General features: G+C 36.3%; 1 protein-coding gene across 1 annotated transcript in view; it reads left to right on the top strand.

The window, feature by feature from the left end:
- Positions 1–3,059: 3,059 nt before the first annotated feature.
- WASHC4 (WASH complex subunit 4) overlaps positions 3,060–19,659 on the top strand; it is a 58,069-nt gene continuing 41,469 nt past the window's right edge. Inside the window, exons 1-13 of the mRNA XM_026499761.4 lie at positions 3,060–3,215; positions 6,478–6,617; positions 8,307–8,360; positions 8,456–8,521; positions 9,620–9,665; positions 10,130–10,197; positions 12,806–12,888; positions 14,654–14,696; positions 15,172–15,275; positions 15,852–15,972; positions 17,932–18,055; positions 18,163–18,290; positions 19,308–19,468. Coding sequence (XP_026355546.1) covers positions 3,155–3,215; positions 6,478–6,617; positions 8,307–8,360; positions 8,456–8,521; positions 9,620–9,665; positions 10,130–10,197; positions 12,806–12,888; positions 14,654–14,696; positions 15,172–15,275; positions 15,852–15,972; positions 17,932–18,055; positions 18,163–18,290; positions 19,308–19,468 — 1,199 coding nt within the window. The 5' untranslated portion in view covers positions 3,060–3,154. The remainder of the gene's footprint in view (positions 3,216–6,477; positions 6,618–8,306; positions 8,361–8,455; positions 8,522–9,619; positions 9,666–10,129; positions 10,198–12,805; positions 12,889–14,653; positions 14,697–15,171; positions 15,276–15,851; positions 15,973–17,931; positions 18,056–18,162; positions 18,291–19,307; positions 19,469–19,659) is intronic.

The raw sequence follows: 19,659 nt of genomic DNA, 5'->3' as shown, positions 1-19,659 counted from the left end.
AGAGAATAATCAAAAGGCAGATTAAAAGAAGCCTTGCATTCCATCTTATGAAGTGAAAACTTCAGACCAAGGGCAATGGATTTAAAGTGGGGCATAACCTGATCAGATAGGTTTTGAGAACTGCACTTGGAGGACAGTGTGGACAATGGAAAGAGAAGATCTGTCACAGGACTACAGTAATTGCCCAGGTGAGGGATTCTTTCGTAAAGAAATATATGAATTGGGGCACCTGGGTGGCTCAGTCGGTTAAGCGTCTGCCTTCAGCTGGGGTTGCAGTCCCCAGGTCCTGGGATCAAGCCCCATGTTGTCAGGTTCTCTGCTCCCTGGGGAGCCTGCTTCTCCCTTTCCCTCTGCCTGAAGCTCCCCCTGCTCGCTCCCCCTGCTCATGTGTACTCTCTGTCAAATAAATAAATAAAATCTTAGAAAAAGGGAAATACATGAATTCACACATTCGCAATCTTTTTGACAGGTCACATAGGACTCTGTGATGAATTATTAAGTGAAATGTCTTTAGTGAGTTATTACCATAGACTTCCTATTGTTGGAAACATATTTTGAATGTATATTAAGAAACAAGTTCACCAAGACCTTAGCTCTATAATATATAAAAAGTGTTCTGGTATGGAATAAACTGGTACTCGAGTTGCGAGTTTAAGCGTTAAAGGCAAGGACTCCTGCAAGAACCTTCTATGGGCAGCTGTTCTAAAGTTTTTGGAGGTTCTCAAAATAGTACAACGTTATCTATATAAAAATTTTCCCCTTCTATTTCCAAGCCAACCTTTCAGACAGTCCTGTTAAGAATGAGGAACAGTAGAAAGGATATTTAATTCCTCAAAATGATTATTTGCCTTCTGTAGACTAGGCCTCAAAAATATAGGACATCTGCTGTAATAAATAACTTTCAGAGAACCCATTTCAGTTTATAGTGAATATACTTTATATTTCACATCTAACTTGTAATTCTCTAATAAAATTTGAAATTCTAGGCCCTGGAATTTGATTTAAAAGTATGTAAGATCAAGACAGGCAATTCCTAAGATTTGTTTAAAAAATAAAGTTACAATGATTCAAATAGCAAACACATATTGTATGCGGTTGGCATTGTTCTATCCCTCTTACACGCATAAACTAAATTAGTCCTCATAATAATCCCATGATGTGTTTACTATTATCATTCCCATTTTATTTTATTTTACTTTTTTTAAAGATTTTATTTTATTTATGTGACAGAGAGACAGCCAGCGAGAGAGGGAACACAGCAGGGGAGTGGGAGAGGAAGAAGCAGGCTCCCAGCCGAGGAGCCTGATGTGGGACTCGATCCTGGAACGCCAGGATCACGCCCTGAGCCGAAGGCAGACGCTTAACGACTGCGCTACCCAGGCGCCCTATCATTCCCATTTTAAAACTGAGGAAATCAAGGCAGAGGTTGAATTACTTGGCCCCAAGTCACATGGCTAGTAAGTGATAGAGCTATGATTTGGACTTAGACAATTTGGCTGTAGAAACTGTGATTATAGCGTGACACTCGTCACTGATTTATTAACTTTAATAGATTAACGCATTTGCATATTCAAATTTCTCTGACCTGTAATTTCAATGTATCACAGTGGGAGATTAATTGTAATTGGGAGATTAATTACAGTGATGAATACAAATGTGAAGAGTACAGCAAGTTGAACTCACAATCATATAGAAAGTAAAGGGAAAAAGGTTGTCAGCCAGAAGGCACTGATGTTACTGTTATTTTCGAGTTCATTTTTTCCCTCTCTACAATGCCCACTAAGACTGCAAGCATCACTTGGGTGGGGTCCACCTTTTTTGTCTGTTTGTGTTTTACTGGTTTTTTTTTCCCATAATAATCTCTATGTCTAGCATGGTGCCTGGTATCTAGTGGGCACTCAAATATTTGACCTACTGCAGATCCACAGGTCTCAGGAAACGCTCTTCTAGAGACCTTTTACCTGCTTTGATTTTGTTATTTTTGGTCCTTTTTAAGATCACAGAAATAAGACTTTAATAAGATCTCATTGTTAAAGATTAAAAAAATACATAGAGACATAAAAAAACCCTTGAAAATCCACTTTTTAATTGCCATCACATACTCTTTCCCAGTTGACCACTGTTCTGTTTAGTGCGATTTCCCTTTCTATGCATTTACACGCCCATATGCACAAACACGTTTACATGAATATAAATGTAATCACAAATACACATTATTCTGCAACTACTTTGTCAGTTTCCCCGTCTCTACAGATGTATTCCATGATTAAAAACAGCTATCTAGTATTCATAATATGGGTGTATTAAACTTTACGTAATTATTCCCTATTGATGGACATTAAGATCATTTCCTGTTAGTATGCATTAAAACCATGCAGCAATGAACGCTACTGTGCAAATATCTGTATACACAGAGAATTACTGGGTAACACAGATCCCCACTCGCGGAAAAGCCAGTTAGCAGGTAGGAGCATTTTAGAACACATTTAAATAGCGCTTCTTCTTCTCTCCCTGCCTTTTTTAAGAGGAGGGGGCGGAGGATCGGCGAGCGCAAGGTAAGCATAGTAGTAAAATTCCTCTCTAGGAAAAGTAACGTTCGTAAAGTAACTCCGCCTCTCACACACCGTTTTATTCTCAAGAACAATCAACATAGGACTTGAAAGAGGAGAGACGCCTGAACTCCAATGATGGTGACAGGGAGGGTGTTTTCAACTCCTGCCTCTTCTAAGAAGCGCCTGGATAGCGACACACTCGAGGACCACGCCTTCCTGTGAAGCCACTACCCCGTCAATTTTACCCTTCTTAGGCTAGACTGATGGAACAACTCCCCGGGTATTAAAAATGCCCTGGAGACAGCAGGGCGAAGTCAAAGGCATCGATGTGCCTTGAGATGAGCAGTGAACCGTGGCGAGGCCCAAGTCGCCACGGGAGGATGCCGCGAGCGCCGCCGCAGAGGTAGCGGCCGCCTCCGGCCACCACGGCCGACTCGCTTTCCCAGCAATCCCCGCGGCCCGCTGGGGCCTTGAGCCCAGCCTGCCCTCGCGAGCGGGGGCGGGGCCGGGGCCGGAAGTCACGTGCCGTGACAGGCGCCGGGGTGAGGCGTCCGTGGTCGCCCAGGCTGGTTGGTACTGTGACGGGGGGAGGCGCCGGGGTGATGGCGGTGGAGACTCTGTCCCCGGACTGGGAGTTCGACCGCGTTGACGACGGTTCACAGAGTAAGGGAGCTGCAGGGCAAGGGCTGCGGGTGGATGCTCCCCGGCCCGCCTCAGCTCCGGCAGCGCTCCTGCGGGAGGGCTCTGCGTCGCGGTCGCTGCTCAGCCGTCCGGTTCGGGACACTTGCTGCCCCTTGGGGTGCGAGAGGCACGCGCTCTCGAACGTTACTTTCGGGGTTGGGGTCCCGGTGGCGGTGGGTCAGGCCAGCCGAGGCAGGGCTTGGCGTCTGGGGCGGCGGCTCTCCGTTGGAGCCCGCGGTGCCCGGAGCAGCGGCGTCCGCTGTCCGCAGCCCGGGGCGGGGCGGGGCGCGCCCGGGGAGGCCCAGCAGCCCGGGGGAGCCGAAGCCGGCCTGGCCTCTGGCCTCGCGGGGACTTTCGCCACCTGTGCGGAGCGTTCCGTTCTAGAACGGGCAGAGGTCCGGGTTCCTGTTTTCGCTTTCCTGTTTTTCTACTTTGCCTCCAATCAACTTTTGGAAGTTTGAGTATTTTTTCTGCATATTCATACAACGTGCAGGATAGGAAAAAGCGCTCTTCACATGGTAAAAATAAACAAGCGAATGTCAACTTATCTCCTTCCATGCCTTTTATTTACTATAAGTGGTGTTTTTCAGGGATGTCATAGAGCTTCCATTGCACCTAGAAAGGTTTAAAAAATTAAGCAACTTTTACTTCATAAAATAGAATTGTTTCATATTGAACTTAGAAGTCAAAAAAAAATACCAGATTAAGTTCCATGCAGCAAAAGTTAGAGGCCAAGTATTTTAGTGAAACTATACTTAAGGTTAATGTAAATTGATAATCTGTTTCTTATCTCTAGTGATTCATCTATTTAAGTGACATAAGAGAGATTGGGACCTGCTGGTTGTGAATTTGTTTTTTTAATGCAGTTTTCCCAAAAGGTGAATGTAATTTTTAAAAATTACACGTGAATTTTGCTTAACTTTACAAAGAATCATGTGTAGAAACTTACATGTAATTAGGTTTTAGTAGCCTCTCAGAGAACCAGAGCTTGATTCATCATGATGGTTTGCAGTTTTTCATAAAACATTCCGTAAATTATAACATTCCGAATGCTCTTATGCAGCATTAAAAAAAAATCTTGGTGGTAATGACAAAGTCCTTTAACTTTTTTGTGGAGAGGATTCTGTATTTACTGTTATGAGGTGAACTGCACCTTGTCATGTATGAAGTTTTATTGTCAGAGGTCCTCTACTCTAGTATCTTCAAAAAACTGAAATGAAAATATGTTGCTAGTTTTGAAAATGGTTCAGCTGAGAGTAGCATGATCTGATTCAGTCAACAGACCATACCAGGAACTGTACTAGGTATTAGGGATACGAAGATAACGAAGAATGTAGAGATGAGCCTGTAAATCGGTTTTTGGAATTTTACTCTTGAGGAATCACCATGCATTTCTTATTTCAAATCTTTTTATTGTAACTTTTACAACTATTCATTATTTTATCAGCAAGGACCTTTAATGTTATTGCAGGTTTTCTCTTGCCTACTACTCTGTGACTTCCCAAACAGACTGAATGCCAGCATTCTTTTCTCGCATTGTCATTAAGAACTCATTTGCTGATTAAATGCTGCTTTGGTTATTTCCCATCTAATTAAAAATTAGGCATGTATTTGGGATTTCAAGAATCTTGCACAGTTTTTTAATTTAAGCTCTAGGGAAGAGAAGAATTCCCATCCGTTCTGTGTGCCTGGTTTTCATTAATTTTTGTGCTGTGAATCCTATCTAGACCATCTTCCAAAATTTCTTAGGTTAAGGCTATAACGAGATAGCAGCCTTAATGAACTGAATTGACCCACCCGATTCAGAGCATTAGTTGCAAAATAAGGGAGACTGGGGAGCTAGGTCTTTATCCTTAGAACATACTTTATCTTAGAATTGCTTTGCATTGCTGATTTGAGGAGAGAAAAATTTTAGTTTTTTTAGACAACAACGATTGAATATTCACATCAATAAAAGAAACTGAATTGGATTTGCTGCCTTTGGAATAGTGAATTCTTACGTGTATGGTAGAATATTTCCTTTCATTATTAACTTTGATGACTAGACGTACTTTTCTTGTCCAGTTTATTCCAATGACTCCTTACAGTTATCTATTTAATGTGTATATTTGTAAATATTAGCACACTATTCTTTTTTTAAATTTAAATTCAGTTAATTAACATACAGTGTATTATTTGTCAGGGGTACAGATGTGTGATTCATCAGTCTTACATAACACCCAGTGCACATTATAACACTACCCTCCCAATGTCCATCACACATTTACTTCATCCCTCTACCCCTCTCCCCTCTAGCAGCCCTCAGTTTGTTTCCTATGATTAAGAGTCTCTTGTGGTTTGTCTCCCTCTTTGGTTTCATCTTGTTTCATTTTTTCCTCTCTTCTATGATCCTCTGCCTTGTTTCTTAAATTCCACATATCAGTGAGATCATATGATAATTGTCTTTCTCTGATTGACTTATTTTGCTTAGCATGGTACCCTCTAGTTCTATCCATGTCGTTACCAGTGGCAAGATTTCAATTTTTTGATGGCTGCATAATATTCCACTGTATATTTATACCACATCTTCGTTATCCATTCATCTGTTGATGGACATCTGGGCTCTTTGCATAAGCACAGCATTCTGTACTCAGTGTTGTTTACTGGCTTTTCCAACTCTGTTATGATAGTTAAATAATTAAAATATCTTGGTAAATTTTGGGCATTACAGAAACAACATTCATTATGATAAAGCTGGTCTAAAACCGTTTTAAAAACAATATTTAGGTGTACTTTTAGACAGTTTACAGAGACTTAAGAATTATATTTTTAAATTTTGCTTCTATGACAACACAGATTTTTAGACTTGATTCAGGTCTCTTTTTTTTGGGCCAATAAAGTTATTTATGACTAAAACATAGAATCAAGATGTTGAGTTGTCTAAGGCATTATTCAGATTGTTTAAAAGCCCTAGCTTATGGGGTAGTTGGGATAGTAATTTTTTCATAGTACTTTAAAGTTATAGTTTAAATGTGATAATGTTGTATATGATTAACATCTATAGCTTTTAAAATTATTTTATTATTTGGAAAAGATTAAAAGCTGAATTATTGTTTAACTTTGAAACTTTATTTTCAAGAAGTCCAGACATTCCAAAGTAATACATCTAAAAATGCTTAGTAACTACTTTGAGTTTTGAGATTATTTAAAGTAAATGTCCTCTAATTTATTACTCCTTACATACTGTTTTAAAATTTAAATTTAGAAATTCATGCTGAAGTCCAACTTAAGAATTATGGGAAATTTCTTGAGGAGTATACATCTCAGTTGAGAAGAATTGAGGATGCACTGGATGATTCAATTGGTGATGTTTGGGATTTCAATCTTGATCCAATAGCATTAAAGGTTTGATTTTGTTTTATTTTTAATTTATGTATGCATTTTAAGGACATACTGTATCTTGAAAATATAATTTTAAAAAGTGGAATATACATTTGGCCTTTGAATAATGTGAAGGTTAGGGCGTGCTGACTTCCCATGCAGTTGAAAATCTGCATAGAACTTTAGACTTCCCAAACTTAGCTAATAGCTTACGGTTGACCAGAGCATTGCTAATAATATAAACAGTTGATTAACATATTTTGTATATGTATTATATACTATATTCTTACAATAAACTAGAGAAAAGGAAATGATATAAGAAAATCACAAAGAAAATACATTTTTAGTACTGTACTGTATTTATAAAAAGATAAACCTGCATGTAAATGGACCCATGCCATTCAAACCTGTGTTGTTCAAAGGTCAACTGTATATTTTTATTATTTGGAATCTAGAGAACTAAAAGAAACTTGGAGAAAAATTGTTAATTTCCTTACCTTGAAGTCAGGCAGATGTATGTTTTTTTATTTTTTTTTAATGAATGACACAAACTTCTGAGGTAGCCTTTGTTTTTCATCAAGGAAATGAAGAGGGTTGGAATAGAATATTCAAGCTTTATTTGTTCCTTATTGAGATTATTTTACATACAGTGAAATGCATAGATTTACAATATACTGTTCAGTGAATTTTTGTCATACATATATATCCATGTCACTCATATTCTAATGAAGACATGGAAGATTTCCATCATTTCCCCTTATACCATTTAGGGTATCTTAATGTGGGAGTAATTTTTTTTTCATTTTTTTTTTTTAAGTTTTTATTTAAGTTCCAGTTAACATGTAGTATAATATTAGTTTTAGTAGTAGAATTTTATCTGGGAGTAATTTTTTTTTAAGATTTTTATTTTATTTATCAGAGAGAGCGAGCGCACAAGCAGGGGCAACAGCAGGCAGAGGGAGAAGCAGGGTCCCTGCTGAGCAAGGAGCCCGATGCAGTACTTGATCCAGGACCCTGGGATCATGACCTGAGCTGAAGGCAGACACTTAACCTAATGAGCCACCCAGGTGTCCTGGGAGTAATTTTTTAATGTATAAAATAAGTCACTCCTGGGGTGCCTGGGTGGCTCAGTCAGGTAAGTGCCTGCCTTCGTTCGGCTCAGGTCATGGTCCCAGGGTCCTGGGATTGAGCCTTGTGTAGGGCTCCCTGCTCACAGGGGGCCTGCTTCTTCCTCTCTTCACCCACTTGTGCTCTCTCACTATCTCTCTGTCTCAAATAAATGAATAAAATAAAAAAAAATAAGTCACTCCTGCTCTGTTTCATTTTGAAATCATTCTATCTTGTTTTATCTTTGAAACTATAGCCTGTTAACCACTTAAATAATAATTAACATTTACTGAACATTTATTATGTATTAGACACTGTCCTAAGTTACATATTGACTTTTTCAGTTACGGTTTTCTTGAAATTCACGTATCATATAATTCTTTGGGTTTGGGTGCATTCACATAATTGTGCGGCCATCACCAGACTCAAGAGCATTTTTACCACCCCCAAAAGAAATCCTATATCCATTAACAGTCAGTCCCCATCTGGTGCTAAGTACAGGGTCCAACACAAGTGTAAATAGAATAGAGCTAGACTCAATTTGTATATTTAAAATTTCAATGATTTTCTTCAAATTAAAAAGATTCTTTCCCTTTGTTTCTATAGCTTTTGCCTTATGAACAGTCTTCCCTTTTGGAACTCATAAAGACTGAAAACAAGGTACAGATTTCTAAACCTAAAAATCTATTTTTTAAATGCTTAACTTATCTGCTATAACTTATCTTTTTATTTTATGTTTTTACTCATGAAACTAGGTCTTGAACAAAGTCATCACTGTTTATGCTGCACTTTGTTGTGAAATCAAGAAATTAAAGTATGAGGTAATTATACTCTTGAGTTATTAAAAACATGATTTAAAAGCAAATATGGTGGGGCGCCTGGGTGGCACAGGGGTTGAGCATCTGCCTTCGGCTCAGGGTGTGATCCTGGCATTGTGGGATTGAGCCCCACGTCGGGCTCTTCCGCTGTGAGCCTGCTTCTTCCTCTCCCACTCCCCCTGCTTGTGTTCCCTCTCTCGCTGGCTGTCTCGATCTCTGTCGAATAAATAAATAAAATCTTTAAAAAAAATAAAAATAAAAAAATAAAAGCAAATATGGGCTTATATGTATAGTGTAAAGATTTATTGCATGTTGAATGAATTGTTTAATACTAATAATAGCGATTACCATTCACTGAATGTACTTACTGTGTGCCAGACACCATACTAACCCTGTTCATACTTAGAATGAGAGGCAGATAACGTGAGGAATAGATGAGGAAACAGGCTTAAAGAGTTACTTGCCTAACATTTTACTGGTAGTAACTGTTTGAGTCTGGGTCTCTATACTTTCAGAGTCTGTGTTATCTGCCATATATACTGGCTTTCTAGATATAATTGATTTTTTACCTTTTTTTTTTTTTTTTTAAGTAGGCTCCACACCCAACATGGGGGTTGAACTCACGATCAAGAGTCACATGCTCTTCCAACCGAGCCAGCCAGGTGTCCCTAGATAGAATAAATATAACTGATTTTTTTTAAAAAAGCTTTGAATTTTTAATATGCTTTGCATTTTCTTAGCCATGGGTCATTAAAACTCTGGTAGAAGTTGGTAAACTTCCTCTTTTTTTTCTGTACCTTTTTGATGCTATGTGGTTGCTTTCTATCTCCCATGAACTAGTGGGAGGCTATAGGACAATTAGAGTGGTCAGAAAAGACAAAGGCAGGGGTAAAGAAATTAAATAACTTTGAGTATCAGTGATATCTTTGGTACTTTAAAGATAAATTGAATTTACCTGTTTTGTAAGCAGTTTTTGAATTTAAATGATTTGTATATGAGATATAGTCCTCAGATTATTATTAAATATGGATAACTAAGAGAGCCTAGGAATTTAAAAACAGGACAGCAACCTTTAAAATCATTTTAATTTTTTTTAAACAGGCTGAAACTAAATTTTATAATGGTCTCTTGTTTTATGGAGAAGGAGGTAAGTTTTAAAATTTTACATTGTAGTGTCATGATGCCTTTTTTGAGATTGAAATGAATGAAAAGTTGACAGTTCTAGGACTACCGTGATTATATAATGTATTACTGTGAGGAAATAAGCATTCAAATTTTTTGTTGGTTTACTTGTTTGATAAGCAGGGGAATAAACTTGAGTGATGGAGCAGCAGCCAATTCTCTAAAATCTATTTGTGATATTTTTATACGTTAGCACTGTGGTTAGATAAGGATTTTCCTTGAATTCATTGAATAGTGAAAAAGATGGTTACTTTTAATTGAATGATTAATGATTGTCTCATGTTTCTTTTCAGTGTAAAAATTCTGTTTTCAATACATGCAGATTAGGAGATATACTAAAAAATAAAAATTATATTTATTTTTCTTTTTGGGTCTTGACTAAGTTTAAATTAAAAAATTGAAATCGATTCTTCATGTTGCCTTTTAAAGCTACAGATTCCAGCATGGTGGAAGGTGATTGCCAGATTCAAATGGGAAGATTTATTTCATTCTTACAGGTAACTGTTTTTTACTTTTTACTTATTTTTTTAAAGTTTGGGTTACATGAAATTCAGAAATTAAAGATTTCTGAAACCTTCAAATGCTAAAAATATGTACTTTGAAGGGTAGGACACTTAGTTGGCATTGGATTATAGTTAAATAGGTCATAATTCCTGAAAGGTTTTCATAGCATTTTACAGAAATAAGATCTCAAAATAAGTTTGTTTTTTTGATAATTTCATTTGTGGACATTTTATCACCATGCCTTTTAAAATAATTTAAATTTTGTACCAGGTAGGAAAAGATAATTTATGTCAGTAAAAGTTGTTAGTGCAGATGATTAAGCTAGTACATGAGCAGTGATAAGGTTTAAAAGTAGCACTTGATGCAGATGTTTCAATCAGCTCAAACCAGATGTTTTCATTACTGCAGTTTTAGTTATTCTAGGTCTTTGGTTTAGTTTTGCCAAAATTAAAAAAAATGAAAGAACTTCCTATGTCTTCTCTTTCCGTTATAAAAGCAATGCTAGTACCGTATGACAAAAGCAAAAATTGGAGATAAGGAAAAAAATACTCCTAATTCCACCTACTTCCTGATTGTTAGGTTCAAGATTTGATGTATTTCATTGAGTCAAGCATACTAATATATTGTTCAGTTCATTTATATCTTTACTAGTGTTTTTGGTCTCCTTGTTGTAATTGAAAGCATTTTGTTGAGTTTGACCTCTGTTATGGTATGTGTCAGGATCCAGTCCAGAAAACAAATCACAGTATTTTTAAAGAGGAGATTTGATATAAAGGGTTGGTTATATAAGAGTTGTAGGGCTGAAAGAAAAGAAGATAGTGCGGTCATCCAGAGGAAGCAGATAAAAAAGGGGAAAGCGTTGGAATTGCCAGAATCTGGGAGCTTGGAGCAGGAGCCTTGTGCAGTTACTGCTCATACCTATGAAGGAGGCAGTGCTGCCTGGCTGGCTGGTACCTCTGAGAGGGCAATGCGAGGTTGGTTCTGGAGTCCTGAAAGAAGCTGGAGGTGGAGCAAACTGCCATTGCTGGGGTGAACTGCTCTTATTATGTTGATAAAAAAGTAGTAGAAAGGATGTCCTTTTCCTGCCTTTAGTGTCCTTTTAGTGCCACCTGTTGGCAGAACCTAACAGGAGGCCTACTGGCAGGAGTCTAAGAAATGTAATTTGCAGGTCCCAGTGAATGTGTCCGTTTCTCCCTCTAGTTTTATCAAGTTTCGCATTTTGTATTTTCAGGATATTCTGTTCGGTGCATACAGGTTTAGAATTGTTAATCATTATTAACTGAATCTTTTATTATGTGGTGATGCTGTTAAACTATAATTATGTATATAATGTCCAGTTACACAAATGTATATCATATGTAATAGCTATGATAATGCTAACAAATTATTTTGTCTGATATTCTCACTGCCCCAGCTCTGTTTTAGTTAACATTTTCTTGATTTATCTTTTTATATGGTTTCAGACTTTTAGTATCATCTTTTAGTTGTCCTTTTTAAAACCACATGTGTCTGGGTTTTGCTTTATTCAGTCTGAAAATCCGAAAACCTCTGTATTTTAATTGGCTTATTCATTCTATTTCTATCTTATGTAAATGGTCTGTTATATATCTGGACTTGTTTCTGCCTCTTTTACTTTGTGCTTTCTGTTTGTCTGCATTTTCTGTTCTTTGCTTTTATTGAACTTGTGGAAGTTTAATAAAGGTAAAACTAGAGTTATTTGAGTAAAATTGAAATGCATTGTTTTCATTTCAAAACATTTTAAATTGTTTTTGGATCTCATTGACAGCTGTATAGAATTCCATTTTTAAGCCTTCAACAAATGTTTTATAAGCCTAGCATATGTTAGGAACTGTTCTTCGTGCTGGGGATACAGCAGTGCACAAAACCAACAGAAATTCCTGCCCCCGTAGAATTTAAAATTTAGAATAGCCACAGGTTTAATCAGGTTTTGAATACTTTAGGATACAAACTGTTTTTTTAGTTTTAAACATTGAGAGCTTCTGAAAAGAAACTTTCGGAAGGTGTGGGACATGGTAGATGCGAATTAATTATTTAATGACATACATATTCCTGCAATAATTAATATTTCCCTTTCTTTGTGCCAGGCTTGTTTATAGATGAAGTTAAAGGTAATAAACATTTGAAGTTATTTCGGAGTGACTTCTGGAGAGCCTTTTTTCCTCATTATCCTACTTTCTAAATTGGCAGCTTTTGAGCTTTTTCATTCAGATGTTCATTTATTTATTCATTTAATAGGACAGAAATGTATTGAGAAGCAGTTGAGGGCTAGCCATCATGCTGGGCAGTGGATATTTAAAGAAGGAATAAGATGGTCTCTGTTATTTAAGAATTACATGAGTAACTAAAATATAAGATTTAAAATAGAAGTATGAACGAAATGCTGTGGGGACAAAGCAGTAGAAATGACCTTGGGATGCAGGAGAGGAGTTAAGAATTGATTGCTTGAAGGATGCTTGAAGTTGTCTGGCTGCAGGTTAATTGGAAACTGTTTTGCTTGTGTTTAATATTGTTACCATAAAATTGAGAAATGGCGACATTTAAAAAGCAACTACGTAACATATACTCAACTTGTCATTTCAGGAACTGTCTTGTTTTGTTACGAGGTGCTATGAAGTGGTCATGAATGTAGTCCATCAGTTGGCCGCCCTCTATATCAGTAACAAGTAATGGATTTTATAAATATTTTTGCATTTATAATAGAGATGCAAGGAATGTTTTCTAAAACTAGCCAATTACCTGAAATAGTTTTTTTGTTGGTTTGCTCATTTGTTTACTCATTCTTTCATTTTTTTCACCATCCTTTGAACACTCATGATGTTTCAAACACTACTTGTTGTGTAATACATAGGTTAAGACAGTTTCTGCCATGGTGAGTGATTTATTTGTCTGAAGAATGTTGACAGAATATAGTAAAATTTGATTTATAGGAAAAGGCTAATATGGAATTAGAACAGGTACCAAATTCTCTCTCCTTATTTCTCCTTTACTGTGACTGTTCCCTGGCTTATTAGAATCACATGAGACTTTTAAACTACGGAATCTGGGGGAGTGGGACCAGGTAACCTACATTAAAAAAATTTTGGGGGCACCTGGGTAGCACAGTCGTTAAGCGTCTGCCTTCGGCTCGGGGCGTGATCCTGGCGTTCCGGGATCAAGTCCCACATCGGGCTCCTCGGCTGGGAGCCTGCTTCTTCCTCTCCCTCTCCCCTGCTGTGTTCCCTCTCTCGCTGGCTGTCTCTCTGTCACATAAATAAATAAAATCTTTAAAAAAAAAAAAAAAGTTTTTGGTTTTGTTCAAATGATCTTCCAAATTTGGGAACCACTGTTCTTAATCAGGAAAAATGATCAAATTTTGATAGCCCTTACTGTTCTTATGACCACAAAGTAATATCTCACATTTGATTAATACTTTATACTTAAAATTTTTCCCATTTACTATTTATAATCTTACAGTAACTTTGTTTAGGTATATGACAATGGGTTCTCAATTATGAGAAGAAGTAATTGAGGCCCAGAGGAATTGTATAAGATTCCATAATAATTTAGATGCTGTTCTTTGATCACCAGTCCATTCATTGTTGTTCTTACTATACCAGTTAAAATATACATTTTAACTCTCTTTATAAACTGGAAGACTGTGTTAACTGCTTCTCATTCTCATGTTTTTCTCCTCAGTCAGGTGTTTATTTTGTGTTCTGTTCTTTCACTGAAGCTGTTCTCATGGCAGGAGGGAATGAGAGCATAGTTCCCCTACCTGCAGTACCTGATGTGTAATCAAAGAGGGTTCCCCACCACCACACCCTGCCCAAGAAAGATGCAATTTATTTGTATTTTGTATTTTTTTTAAATATTCTATCTTGTGGAATATCTATATGTGCTTTGATATACAAGTGCTGTTTTAAATTATTTAGTGTTGAGTAGAAGATGTCTAGGAAGTAAAATTGAATTATCCGGGCTTTTGACTTTAGTACAATGTTGGTTATATACATTGTTTTTCAGTAGGAATGGGAACTCAGAAATAAATCTGACTAGTTTCCAAATGCCAGTTTGGGTAGGATAACAAAGATTCTGGTTGGAAACTGAGAAATTCTCACTGTTTAGAAAGAAATGCATATCAGTATTTTTCCACCTCCATCCCAAACTCAGTCCTTTAGATTTAAATGACTAGGGTTATTCATGGGTCACATATTGTCATTTCCTTACCCATTGAGTTAGATGTAGGCAAGGATAGCCCTGACTCTGTATATACAAGTTAGTTCTCAGGAAAGTGGAGTAAGGTCTCATAAATTCTAGTGAGGTTGGCCTAAATAAAGATACATAGGTGTTAAAATCCCAAGACCTGCTGCTATATGTTTTCCTTAAAATAAAAATGAGCTGTGGTAAAAAAAAAAAAAGGAGTTTTTTAAATTGGATGTTATTTTATTACAGGATTGCACCCAAAATTATAGAGACAACTGGAGTTCACTTTCAGGTAAAAGTAATTTAAGTTGATCTGTAAAACTGTAATTTTTACGATAGTTTGCTGTGGAGTTTATATGATTGGGGAGTACAAGAATTATAGCAAAACTCTTAAAGGATTTTTTTTTTTTTTTGGCCTTTATTCTCTTTTATCTGTGAAGTTGATGAGGCATTACTGACCCACTGTCAGTATAACTCTTAATTTTTCCCAGTAGTGGCCTAGTGCACATTCTCTAAGTGGTCTCTTTGGAGAGTGAAACAATTCTGTAAAATCACAATTGAGGATGAAATAGTGGGCAAAGCGTTTCTCTACTTAAGGCTTATTATTCCATCTGAGGATTAATAGTTTCATCTGTATGTTAATAAACTGATTTATCCATTGCTTTAATTCAGTAATTATTAGTCCAGTGTGTTTAACTTTAAAAATCCACAGGAAGCTTAACTTGTAACTAGTGATTAAATGATAATCATTAAAGGTTTTTTGACAGACTATGTATGAGCACTTGGGAGAGCTGCTAACAGTTTTGCTTACCCTGGATGAAATTATTGATAATCATGTCACATTGAAAGAGCACTGGACTATGTACAAAAGGTGAGCCAATTAAAATGGTTAAAATAGTCTCTTTGTATAGTTAATGCATTGGTAAAAAGGAAGTAAATGTAAATAGTGCAGATCTTTTAAAAGACCTGGAGATCTATATTTAGAAGGATCTCATGTGAAATGTTCTTATGAATACAGTAACCATTTTTAAATTTCAGATGAGCTTGTTTGAGAGTATAGTATACTTGTACAAAGTCTCTTTAATTCTTTAAGTGTGGTAGGATGTTAATTTGAGTACCTTAGAACTCAAATTTATTTTTTTCTAGGGTTCTATTCAAGTGACAGTTATTTTTCCTGAACTTGGTTTTCACTGTATATTCTTAAGACTTTCTTAAGTCAAGGCATCTTGTGTTGTTCATGGTATCTAGAGAGTACCAGATATCTGAATTTAGGATGATCTAAAAAGGTATGACTAGAAAATTAAATATATTAGCATCGTTTTTATACAGATTTTCAAATGTGTAAAACCAAACAAGAAATATAAATATAAAATTTTGATTTCTGGGAAATTTTCAATTGAAGAATTTATTAGGAAAATTGAAGGTCTTTCTCCTAATCTTCCATAAGGTTACTGAAATCTGTCCATCACAATCCTTCAAAATTTGGAATTCAGGAAGAAAAACTAAAGCCATTTGAAAAGTTCTTGCTGAAGCTAGAAGGGCAGTTACTTGACGGAGTGATATTTCAGGTATGAGAGCTGTATCGGGCTACACTAAATGGGCTCACCTTAGTTGATGCAGCTCAGAACTACCGTAGGACACTTTCATAGCATACTGTTGAAATATGTTTTCTTTAAAAGTGCTTTGGCTTAAAACATTGTTAGTGTACTAAAATATAAGTATTTTAGTACCTAGTGGCAAACAAAATTAATAGTACTAGTTGTATTTGGGTTGAAGGTTTCTTTTTTAAATTATGTAAAAGGATAAAACTATTCAAGGTTTAAGATCTAAGCAGTTGTGTTAATGTTTGTTGTTAACCTCTAGATTTGGGTTTGTTATACTGTAACCTTTTAAAAGTCCGTTTAATTCTTCCTATGCTCAAGGAATATAATTTGGGTTTGTGCAGTCCAGGTAGCTTCCTACCATTTAGTAGCTTTTTAAAAGCTTAAATTAATTAAAATGAAAGAAAATAAAATTCCACTTTCCCCACCACTTTCAAGTGCTTACTAGCTGTATCTAATCTACTCATTGCACCATATACCTCAAACTTATATATGTTATATATCAATCATATCTTAATAAAGCTGGGGAAAAAATAGCCACAGTTTGTGGCTGGCTATCGTATCAGACAGCACAAATGTAGAACATTTCTATGATCACAGAAAGTTCTATTGGCTAGCCCTGCTTTGGGTAGTATTTGTCGGAAATTGCAATATATTTCTATTTAAAATCCTCTTCAGGGTTATTTTTAACATTTTTACATAATCACAGTTTTTTTTTAGATTGATGTATAGTTGACACATAGTGTTATGTTAGCTTCAGCTGTACAACATAGTGATTTGACAAGTCTATATGTTATGCTCAGGATCACAATTTTTACAGATCGATCCAACTCTTATATCAATTTAATGGCTAGTGTATTAGATTCAGAAGGTCATTTTTTGTCATTGATTCTTTTTCCAGGAGACTTTTTTTTTAAAGATTTTATTTATTTATTATACTGCGAGAGCACGAGTCAGGAGGGGCAGAGGGAGAGGGACAAGCAGACTCCCCACTGAGTGTGCAGTCTGACATGGGGGCTCTATCCCAGGACCCTGAGATCATGACCTGAGCCCAAGTCAGATGCTTAACTGACTGAGCCACCCAGGTGCCCCTCCAGGAGACATTTCTTTTTTCTTTTTTTTTTTTTTTTAAAGATTTTATTTATTTATTTGACAGAGATAGAGACAGCCAGCGAGAGAGGGAACACAAGCAGGGGGAGTGGGAGAGGAAGAAGCAGGCTCATAGCGGAGGAGCCTGATGTGGGGCTCGATCCCATAACGCTGGGATCACGCCCTGAGCCGAAGGCAGACGCTTAACCCACCCAGGCGCCCCAGGAGACATTTCTATACATGCTGTAATAAAGTGCTAGGAAAGTAATTGTAATCAGAAAAAATTTGCCCTTAAAAGTGCAAAGTAAAATAATAAAACATGTTTTCCACTGCTTCATTGGATATGTCTTACATTGTTGAATATCCCTGTCTGTATCTCTTCATGTAGAATTATGGATTTGTGGGGTGCCTGGGTGACTCAGATAGTTAAGCCGCTTGCCTTTGGCTCAGGTCATGGTCTCCGGGTCCTGGGATTGAGTCCCGAGTCGGGCTCTCTGCTCAACAGAGAGTCTGCTTCTCCCTCTCCCCCCACCCCACCCTACTCATGTGCTCTCTCTCTCTCTCAAATGAATAAATAAATACAATCTTTAAAAAAAAAGAATTATGGATTTGTGGTTCAGTTTTCTTGCACTGACTGGTACTTAAATACGTATGTACATACATATTTTCCATTCAAAAGGATTTAGATATTAGATGACATTAAGGTAAAAACTTGAGCCTCATTGTTAGTAAAATTAAAATGATGAATGTAGAAGTTTATCACACACACTATATTTAAATCTGTTTAATGGTTTATTATTCAGAGTCTAAATTTCTCTTTAAATGTTTCCTGTTTAGGCCTGTATAGAACAGCAGTTTGATTCTCTCAATGGAGGAGTATCTGTGTCAAAAAATAGCACTTTTGCAGAAGAATTTGCACATAGTATTCGCTCAATTTTTGCAAACGTAGAAGCCAAACTTGGTAACGTAAAATGCATTTTTAAATTTTGTTGCTGAAGTTTGCATTTCCTTGAACATAGAACTTAAGTGTATTTGTTCCAATTTTCTCTCATGTTATTGTTTTATAAGGAGAACCTTCTGAAATTGATCAGAGAGACAAGTATGTTGGAATTTGTGGACTTTTTGTACTGCATTTTCAAATTTTTCGAACTATTGATAAAAAGTTTTATAAATCTTTATTGGACATTTGTAAGAAGGTAAGAACTTGGAACTTTTTATTTTTTTCATTTGAATAGATGAAAAAGATTTTGGATAAAATTGGATATTCTAAAATGTGTTTCATTCCTGCTTACAAAAGTAGTAATTTTTGTAATATTTTGTAGTGATTATAAAAGTAATATCGTAGTATTCATTTTTAAAAACCAAGCATTCAGGGGCGCCTGGGTGGCACAGTCGTTAAGCGTCTGCCTTCGGCTCAGGGCGTGATCCCAGCGTTCTGGGATCAAGCCCCACATCAGGCTCCTCCGCTAGGAGCCTGCTTCTTCCTCTCCCACTCCCCCTGCTTGTGTTCCCTCTCTCGCTGGCTGTCTCTGTCAAATAAAATCTTTAAAAAATTAAAAAATTAAAAAAAATAAAAACAAAAATTAAAAACCAAGCATTCCAGAAATAAGTGATATAGGAAATGGAAGTACTGCATAATTCCATATCATATAAATACCTGTTTGTGGAGGTTTTTCCAGATTTTTTCCTGTAAATTAACTTCCTCTTATTGTTACTACTTTTTTCTGTTCTTTTTCTTCTGTTCTCCTCTTCTTGCCATTCCTTCTCATTATTGAAGTAGAAAAAAATTGAAATTGATTTTACATCTTTGCTATTTCCGTGATGTGACCTCTGATTCCAAAATTGAAAGTTTAGTTTGTGTGTAGAAGCAAGTGATACGTGACTGTGAGTACCCAGCTCTCTTGGGTCTTTTATTTTTTCACTAATGTAGAATAAAAGTAAAAGTCCTGAAGATTCAAGTTTCTGCTTGCTTTTTGCATATTTTTATCTGAAAATCTGTAAGAGTATGTGTGTGTGTATTTAATATTTAGGCAGAATAAAATTATTCTCATGCTTCACATCGGATATTGGAATGCCTTCATTGTGCCACAGTAATATAATTTGTTTCATAATCTGATTATAAGTTGTCTTCCATTGCATATTGTAGAACTATTAAATAGCTTATTGTTTAGGTTGCGTTTATTAATTTCCCTTCCTTACGTTTACTATTTCAGGTACCAGCCATCACTCTAACTGCTAATATTATTTGGTTTCCTGATAATTTTTTGATCCAGAAAATACCAGCAGCTGCCAAACTTCTAGACAAAAAAAGTCTTCAAGCCATTAAAATACACAGAGATACTTTCCTACAGCAGAAAGCTCAATCACTTACCAAGTAGGTTTTATAAGTACTCATAATGAAAATACTTAATTTATATTCTTGGATCTTATATTGACTCCAAATATGTGGAGGACATTTGATTATAAGAACAAACATATTTATTACCAGAAAAAAAGTTGGACAGTCTCTAGGAGACTTATTTTTTAGGAGTTGTTTTGTTTTGTTTTACATGATTTAGGTTTAAA

This window comes from Ursus arctos, unplaced genomic scaffold (genome assembly GCF_023065955.2).
Source record: "Ursus arctos isolate Adak ecotype North America unplaced genomic scaffold, UrsArc2.0 scaffold_21, whole genome shotgun sequence".
NCBI lineage: Eukaryota > Metazoa > Chordata > Mammalia > Carnivora > Ursidae > Ursus > Ursus arctos.
This window is presented reverse-complemented; position numbering and strand designations above follow the sequence as displayed.